Source organism: Nannochloropsis gaditana (assembly GCF_000240725.1).
Source record: "Nannochloropsis gaditana CCMP526 unplaced genomic scaffold scaffold1002, whole genome shotgun sequence".
In the NCBI taxonomy this organism is placed as follows: Eukaryota; class Eustigmatophyceae; order Eustigmatales; family Monodopsidaceae; genus Microchloropsis; species Microchloropsis gaditana.
This window is the reverse complement of record NW_005802951.1, coordinates 1-8,870: the sequence shown is the minus strand read 5'-3', so window position 1 is coordinate 8,870 and position 8,870 is coordinate 1. Positions and strand designations below refer to the sequence as shown.

Genomic DNA, 8,870 nt, shown 5'->3' with positions numbered 1-8,870 from the left:
GCTGCAATCTCCGTGCGCCGCAACAGTTTGGAAGAACGTCGGAGAAGCTTGGAAGAAACGCGATACACAAGCTTGTGCCGTACCCTTGACGGTACCATGCCACCCCAGAAAACTTCCGCACCATTGGAGATTGTTACTCACTTTTCTGGAGAAGCCTTGCGCTCAAAGACAGCCGGCGTCTCCGACGCTAAAGTCCGCTCTGCCATGAAGGTCCATCGCGGCTTGATGCCATGTGCTGAAGATCAGGAAATCGACTTCAACGATTACTGGCGTTTTTTCCGGCGACACATGTACGCACTTCTTGTCAAACGCATGCTGTACCTTAAGCGCGATAAAAAGGCATGGGTGTATCAATTCGTTTTACCCGCTCTTTTCGTGTTGGTCGGCTGCCTGCTGATGAGAGCTGGAGTCAACAGTATCTTTGCCGAGAAAATGCCTCCCCTGACTCTCAGTCTTGATGCGTACAATCCGGGCATCCAAATAAACCGCAACCCGCTGCCCTACAATGCGGAGGGTGAATCGTTCATATTTACGATGTGGGAGGGAAATCAACAGATGGAAAATCCGAATGTCGTGGGACAGGACGTGATCATGGCTGGCATTCCTTCAGGTTCGACCTTGCCGACGTACAGTATTGCGGCCAACTCGGTTCAAAACATGAGCTCTGGCCTTCTGGACACGCGAAGGGACTGGAAAGCTTCCCGGTACGGCGCGTTGACTTTCGCCGTAGTAGACGACTTGGAGGAGTTCAATTACAATGTACACGCGAACTACACAGGCGCTCATTCGTCGGCCATATTTGCAAACTTGATCAACGACGCACTGCTGCAGCAGTACGCTCCTGGCTCGAGCATCAAAACGACAATCAAGCCATTGGGAGTCACACGGAATGAGATCAGCACTGCAGCCTCTTTTGACGGATTTACCATCGTGATAATGATGATGTTGGCATTCGCGTTCATTCCGGCAGCATTTGCTGTCTTTGTTGTGCGTGAGCGTGAGACGAAAGCAAAGCATCTACAGCTAGTATCGGGGGTATCGTTCTTGTCGTACTGGCTTTCTACGTGGCTGTTTGACTTCGCAAGCTATCAGGTGCCGCTTTGGATGACAATCGTGATCCTCAAGCTGTTCGATGCTCGGGCGTTAATGAACGGAAAGGCTTTCGGAGCTACGGTCCTATTGATGGAATTGTTTGGAACATCGGTCACAGGATTCACATATTTAACGACGTTTTCTTTCAGGAGACATTCAAGAATTCAGGTTGCGACAATAATGTTGAACTTCATGTGCGGCGTTGTTCTTGTGACCTTGACGGTGATGATGACCTTCATTCCAATCACCCGCGATGTGGCTTTGAAATTGGTGTATCTTTTCAGGCTCGCTCCGCCATTCGCTGCAGGAAATGGGCTCTTGAATGTCGTCTTCACGGACTTCTTTTCGTCGCTGGATCAGAAACAATACACACCATACTCGTTGAACATCGCCGGGTACTCTATGATCTACATGAGTGTGGAGACTGTAGTATATTTCGTCCTGGTCTTGTGGGTCGAGTACTTGATCCGTCGTCCTACCGTATCGAAGCTTTTAGAGGGCGGCTCTTCGTCGATGGCTGCGAAGGACTGCTCTGGAAAAGACGAAGCCGTGCTGGAGGAGGAGAATCGCGTGCGTCGCGAGGCAACGATAGACACAATGAAAGCGGGAGGGGATGTCGTGGTGATCAAGGACATGACCAAGACGTATCGTGGCGGGAAACTAGCTGTGAGGGGCATGTCTCTTGGCATCCCTAATGGGGAGTGCTTCGGTCTGCTTGGTGTGAACGGTGCAGGCAAAACGACCACGCTGAGCATTCTGACGGCTGAGTTCCCGCCGTCGTCAGGGCAGGTGTGGCTTGGCGGGTACGACATCGCTGACAACCCGGAAGTGGTTCGCCGCCTGGTAGGGTACTGTCCTCAGTTCGACGCTCTTTTCGATCTGCTGACTGGTCAGGAGCATTTGGAGCTGTACGCCCGTGTGAAGGGGTTGAGCGAGGCGCAAGTGAAGACGGTGGTAGCGCGGAAAGTAATGGAGATGGACTTGGTGGAATTTGCGAACCGGAACGCTACGACTTACTCGGGAGGCAACAGGCGCAAGCTGAGCGTGGCCATGGCTATGATCGGCTCTCCTCAGATCGTGATTCTGGATGAGCCTAGCTCTGGAATGGACGCTGTGGCTCGTCGCTTCATGTGGAAGGTCATCAGCGACATCACGACAAAGCGGGGCGAATGCTGTGTGATCCTCACGACACACAGCATGGAGGAATGTGAGGCGCTGTGCACACGCATCGGCATAATGGTGGGAGGCCGCTTCCGGTGCATGGGGTCTGCGCAGCATCTCAAGTCGCGATACGGGATGGGCTACCAGCTAGAAATCTCCGTCGCATTGCCACGTGGGGAGATTGTACCGGCCAGTGACGACGAGGACAGTGGGGACGAGACAGAGGGCAAACGAATGGTCCTGCCGGCGGACGACACCTTTTTGGCTCGCCTCGAAGGCGCGGCGGCACGTCTCTCAACGGAGCGCTTCACTATGCCGCAGCTAGAGATAGCTCTAGCAGCTATCGACAAGGCAGCGTGGCTTGAGGTTATCTCACCGACGGGCACTGGAGCAGATGTATGGCAAACGGTGACGGCTTCAGGTAGTATAGGTGTGCGGGAGTTTGCTGGTTGGTGCTCGTTGGAGGACCGTATGGAGAGTATTTTGAGGTTTATAATGGACAACTACCCCGATGCCGTCCTGCGAGAGCGCCAAGGCACCAAGGTTCGCTTCGAGATTCCGTCCAAGGACACAAATACAGGGGCGGCTCGCAAGCTCTCTGAGATGTTCGGCTTGATCGAAGATAACAAAGGGAGATTGCATGTAGAGGACTATTCGGTATGTCAAACGTCCTTGGAGCAGATCTTCAATTTCTTTGCCGGGCAACAGGAGGAAGAGAAGTGCCTTGCAGGAGAAAGAGAGAAGGAGAAGCTGCAAATGGGTGGTGATGTGTGTGATCTGGTCACCGATGAGGATAAAGAAAGTGTGGGAAGTCTTTCCATGCTCGCGGAAACGTGCGGAAGGTCGACAATCATCTCTTCCGGTGCTGTTATTTAGAAGGTTTGAAGGATTCCTGAGAAATTTGTATTCTAGGAAAGCAATATCTGATTCCCGGCCATTGAGGTCCATTATTGACATATAGGAAAGGCAAAATTTTCCACCTTTCGCCTGTATTTCTGCATTTATATGACTTCATCTTATGAAAAAGTGTGAAGAAAGCTATGATTGTACAGGATAATACATGTTTTAAAAGGTTTTGTGTGACGCCAAGTCACAAGTTAGTGTTCGTCCGTTGTTGAACGCTTGACCAAGGTTTTTAGACACACTTAGATCTAGCAAGTGACCTAGGATAGCAATCTTTCTCGTTAGCTCCTGGAAGAATATTTAAAAGCTGTGATCTTCAGGAAAAAAAATGGCGATGAAAATAAAACTTTGTCTTGGTAACTCGGTTGTGTTATGCCGCGAAATGCTATTCGGGATTTGCGTTTGAGTTTTCTATGCCATTTTCCGACAATACAGAAGTCCTATGTCACTGTTTAATGAAGTATAGCATTGGAAAATGAATAAGATGTATTTAAACAAAGGGAAAATAAAGGTAATGCACAAATAAAAGTGGTTTGCTACTTCAATAGATATGGGCCACAAAAAGGTATCGGGATTCCGACTTTTGCGCGTTCATACGTTTGTACGCCACGAAAATTTGAGAAATATTTTTGTTGTCATCGCAGCTCAAGTGTCCTTTGTCGTATATATAAATGGTATCAACATCCGATCGTCATTGTCTGGCCTTCGCTCTGTGTGAAACAAAACACCTTGCGAGGCAGGGCGGGGTAAGCTTCAACTTCAAACGAGAGCCGTCCGCTTCGGTACTCGGTAGCTAGAGGCTCGTGGACTGTCGGGATCGGGCAAAACCACAATTGTCAGCGTAAATTTATGTGTAGACTTGGACCACTAATGCTGAGACATGCATCATCGTTTGTGCCGCCTAGGCTAGTGTGGGAACGGTTTTTATTCTCATTACTCATTGAATCGGTAAACTTGAATCAGCGCATCAATTTACTCTCATAGATGATCAGGCAGCTACTAGTAGATAAGTCAGATGTCTGGAAAGGCACGTACATATCTACTACATGTAAAAGGAAGTACATTAACTTTCAAACAGTGCATATTTTTTTAAGAATCGGGAAAAATTGCGGGTCATCTTCGTCCCGAACAACACAATCATCTTTATTTTTTGTCCTAGACCGACCTATGATGAGAGCATAAATATATAAGTGAGAGGCAAAACGCCTCGAGGACACTTCAATATCTGAAACACAATGATAGCTCTGAAGGTCACATAAACGGTACGCGAGGGCGATCGAACAGGAGTCATCCATGAGACACGAATACTTTTTTCAAGAGATGCTTTTCTTCTCTTCGTTACTATTTCTCTTCAGTATAGAAGTCATAGCAAAATCTCCCCAACAACTAGTTGGAATTTATTTTCCCCCAATGATTATTCGATGTTCATTCCAAGTCCCTATTCAAACATGTCTTCTGCCTGCTTGCTTGTCGGAAGCATGCTTTTCTTTCTTGATTTCTTGTTCCAGACCTTCTACAGCGGAGAAGAGTTCCCTCTTGCTCATCATCGCCCGGTTTCCCAAGATGACTTGTGCCTTTTCAACCGCCGTTTTGTTTGCTAGATGATTTTTCTTCAGGCCACCATCTTGTCGACTGCTTTTGAACAGAGATTTTGTCGCCGACGGAGCTGAAGACTCATTTTTTGCATGCTGCAGATTCCCCTGTCGACGCGTCGCACGCTCCTGCTTTTCCGACCGACCACTTTCACTCTGTCGTTTTTTGTGGACGCGTTTGCTCTTGCTTTCGCTTGGTACAGCTATGTTCGTGTCAGACTTGCAGGGGGTTTTAGTGGCCTCCAGAACGAACTCAAGACTCTTGCTGTCTCTAGCGGCGCCTTCGGCTTGCTCATCAGGCCCCCTCCTTTCCTTCGACTTCGCCATGTATTTGCTCGCTCCCATCAGCAGGTCAAATACTGAGTGGTTCTGTGAGTCTGGCTCCAATTGCTGTTGCTCTGTATTATCTTCACGCCGTCTCTTGGAAGTTTTTTCCACGTCCTCCTTTCTGTTCTTCGTCGCTCCGTGCATCTTCCCGTTTCTTTGCGATGCCCCTCGCCCTTTTCCAGCCACTTCAGCCTCATGCTCAAGCATATCGAGGAGGTCATCCAAAACCTCTTTCTTCCTCTCCCCTTCTTTCTGAGCCTCCTCCCATTTCGCTTGATTTACTCGGTATAGCGACACCCCGACCTCCCGCAAAGCCCGCCGACCGAAATGGCCTCCGGCCAGGCGACTCTCGGCGTCTATCAACTCTTGGACCACATTCTTTTTCCATTCCAAACTCAATCCGCTCGAAGAAAAACACTTGGTCAAAATGTGGAAGCCAACAGGATGTGCGGCCAGGGACGCGTAGTGACCCTGCAATCTCTGGGCGAGCCGATCCGCCAGACTCGAGTTTATTTCATCTCTGTGCGGATCTGAGGTCTTCCTCTTCTTGCTCTTTTCGCCCCGATTTTCTGCTGTCCGACCACCACCCTCGCTTCTCTCCCTTCGTTCTATGGTCGCTGCCCCTAGCTCTGTTCCTGCTGAGGACGCACCTAGGAGCGGATCAAGCAAAGTACGGCTACCGATATTATCCGTCGCCACAGCCACCAACGTTTCAGGTGGCAGCTCAAGTACTGCCCGGCATATTATCCACCCACTGCCCCTGTGTTTCCCCGAACTAGTGGGAAAACGCATCAGACATTCGAAAAGTCGCGCGCCAGGCACGTTGAGGTGCAATCGCCTGTCATGCTCCGTCCCATGCCCTCCTTCCCTATGGCCTTGTCCCACATCGAGTTCCAACCCCGTCTGTAACGCCAGCACAGCCATGTCAAGCCGAGAGCTGTTAGTCCCCTCTTCCTTCTTCGTCTCCCCACCGGCTCCTCCCAAGCCAGAGACGACGCCGTCTACCATCTCTTCCTGGCCATGCCTCAGACGAAGGCAGGCCCCCGCCAGCCGCCACAAAACACCAGCCCGACGTGTCTCCACCAACCGTCGGACTCGCGGCGCCAATTCGTCCAATGCCGCCTTCAAGTGCTCAGGCGACTCTGTCCGCTGCAACCACGTTTGCAGGACAAAATTGGCTACACTGTCCTCGGCAAATTCCATCACCCGACCCCGAATGCACGCCTCGAAAATGCGAGCTGCGACCTGAGTAGGCGCCGTATGCCACAAGACCGCTTCAAGGAAGCGACTACTCATAGTCTCGCCGGCCATGGCATATACAACTTCGGCACACCTATCAGCGTCCTTAAAACACAAGGCTTTCGCCACCAATTGCTTAAAAAAGATGCCATCGGTATCCAGGTGGAAATCTTGTCTGACTGCGCTCTCCTTGCGAGCCACCGCCTGCACAAGGAGACCCAAGGCAGGACTGGCGTAGGGATCACAAAGAGCCTGATGTAAATCCCGCAACTCCATATTGGCCAATTCCGTCACCATCTCTCCTAGTATGTCAGCGAGCCGGGCGGGCACCCGGTGCATGACTAAGGGCGTGGAATGGAGGTTTCCAGTCTCCCCCTGAGTTTTACTTCGTACGTCACCGGGCCCTGCACCAATGCCCTGATAACCTACTGCTACAGCAGTCTCAATACCGTGCTTGTGCTTGGCATGCCGGCCGCGTTTTTCCGCCACCGCGGGCATCCCTGCTAGGAGGCAGAAAAAAGCACGCATGCTGTGCGTCCCGCACAAATCAAAGATCAACGACAACCACGAGGCTCGCAGCTCCTCTGCAAGCTTAGTGGCTGTGTCAGCCAATGATATGCCTTCTCCAGGTGCAGCCTCATCGATCTCTGATCCTGTGCTGAAAGGCGGTTTGTCGTCGAGTCCTTCATCCCTGTCCTCTTCCTCCCCGATACCAAGCAACTCAGCCTCCAGCATGGGCCCCGTCAATGATAGGAAGGTTTGCAGTACATGAGAAGAATATCGATTACTGGCAAGGCATGCTGCGTAGCCGAGACACCCATGTAGAAGATGTGCGAGTTGCTTCCGTGTGCAGAGGCGTGCTACCTTCTCCAAGGTCGGGGCAGCGTGTCTGTCCATGGCAAGACTTGCAACTTTAAACGTGAGCTCATCGATGAGGTTTTGTACAAGGAGCGAACGTTCTTCAGCTTCGTTTTCTTCCTCCTCGACTTCTTGAGATCGTTTTTGTGCGTCGTTCACGATCGTTCCCCTTTGGTTCGAGTTTTGTTGGAGGAGGGCGGTGATGCTTTTGTCGATGACAGGCTCAAGTGAGCGCAAATAAGTCAATGTCTCGCTTTCTGGCCGACGTGGCCGGGAATAAGCGTGAAGAGTTGCTCCACCTTCACCAAATGTGCTTCCATCGCCTTGTATTTGCTGATCTTGGGTTGTGGAGGATGGCTCCATGGACCAAGCGGTGACGGCACGGCAAGAGGAAGATACTAGGTGGCTTTCCGGTAAAGAAACCCCTGTGAAGGCGTGCTATTCGACATAAAGCGCCCAGGACTGGACAATATGAGCATACGTACATGTGAATGGGAAATGCCGCCACCGATGTGGGTATGTAAGGTGTCTCTACAGGTTGGGTTTGGGGAGTGGTGGGGTGGGGAGGTCAACAATGATGGGCCACGACCATTGCCTGCCCTCCAACACCCGAGGCCCCCCAAGCCGTGCACGCGGACACACTCGCAAGCAAGCTATGAATCGCGTCCTTACATTTATTTCCTTGAATCCCCTAGTTCAGTGATGGGCCGGGGAATGCGCGGTGGTGCAAATAAAGGAGCAAAGAAGGGTAAAAAGGGCAAAGGCACCAAAAAGAGCCGGAAGGACAAAGGCTGGACGCATGAAGGAGCAAGCTTTCAAGATATGGCCGAAGAGGCAGCATCCCTGCCGGTAGCTGACACAAGTATACGGCCAGGTGAGGATGTTGGCAACGATACCCTTGTCGACGCAGGCCCTCGGAAGCGCCGTATGACCCAGGCATTGCAGGATCAAATGAGACGGGGAAAGCTCCGAGCCATGCTTCGGGCCAAGGAGCGGGCTGTAGGTCGTAAATTCCAGAGAGCCCGGCAAGCCGCTGAGGAAGCTCTTGCCCCACCGCCTCCTGGTAGGCCTCGGCGGCATAGACATAAGAAGCGCTTGTCTTCTGAAGAGGACATGGGCAGGCAGGAAGGGAGTAGCATACGAAGCCAGCGTTACTTATGGATTCATGATCAGGATACAGGAAGCCAACGACAACGACGTATGAAAGAAAGTGGTGGTGAGCACGGCGTGGCAATGGAGAATGGCGAGGAAATGGGGATGAAAGGGACAGGGCAGGACGCGTACGCAGTCTTGATGGCCGGCCTGGCGTGCAGTGGTGCCAATGAAAAGTACAGGACTATCCTAGAGCAACGGCGCCGAGAAGAAGAGGGGCTGACGGAGAGTACTGACGAAGAGGAGGAGGAGGAGGCCGGTGCGGAGAGGGGGGAAGGGGAGGAGGAAGATACCGAAGGCGACGAAGAAGAGGTGGAACGGGAAGAAAGCGATACAGACGAGAGCGAGGTCTCTGACTATGAGGGTGGTATGGAGGACGAAGTCTTTGGAGAGAATAAGGGGGAAATCGAAGATGAGGATGCGGAGGAAAGCGAGAAAGATGAGGAAGAAGAAGAAGATGAAGAGGAGGAGGAGGAGGAGGAGGAGGAGGAGGAGGAGGAGGAGGAGGAGGAGGAGGAGGAGGAGGAGGAGGAGGAGGAGGAAGGA

General features: G+C 51.6%; 3 protein-coding genes across 3 annotated transcripts; 1 reads left to right on the top strand and 2 right to left on the bottom strand.

Annotated features, from left to right (window-relative positions):
• ABC-2.AB.A (antibiotic transport system ATP-binding protein) lies at window positions 1–3,490 on the top strand (the record flags this gene model as incomplete). Its single annotated transcript, XM_005852703.1, has 1 exon — window positions 1–3,490. A coding segment is annotated over one exon (3,129 nt), but the record flags the coding sequence as incomplete, so codon positions are not given.
• Window positions 3,491–5,302: 1,812 nt separating this feature from the next.
• Window positions 5,303–6,683, bottom strand: NGA_2079800 (uncharacterized protein; the record flags this gene model as incomplete). The annotated part of the gene is made up of 1 exon (XM_005852704.1): window positions 5,303–6,683. A coding segment is annotated over one exon (1,381 nt), but the record flags the coding sequence as incomplete, so codon positions are not given.
• Window positions 6,661–7,574, bottom strand: NGA_2016900 (rrna processing protein; the record flags this gene model as incomplete). The annotated part of the gene is made up of 1 exon (XM_005852702.1): window positions 6,661–7,574. A coding segment is annotated over one exon (914 nt), but the record flags the coding sequence as incomplete, so codon positions are not given.
• Between the last annotated feature and the right edge of the window lie 1,296 nt (window positions 7,575–8,870).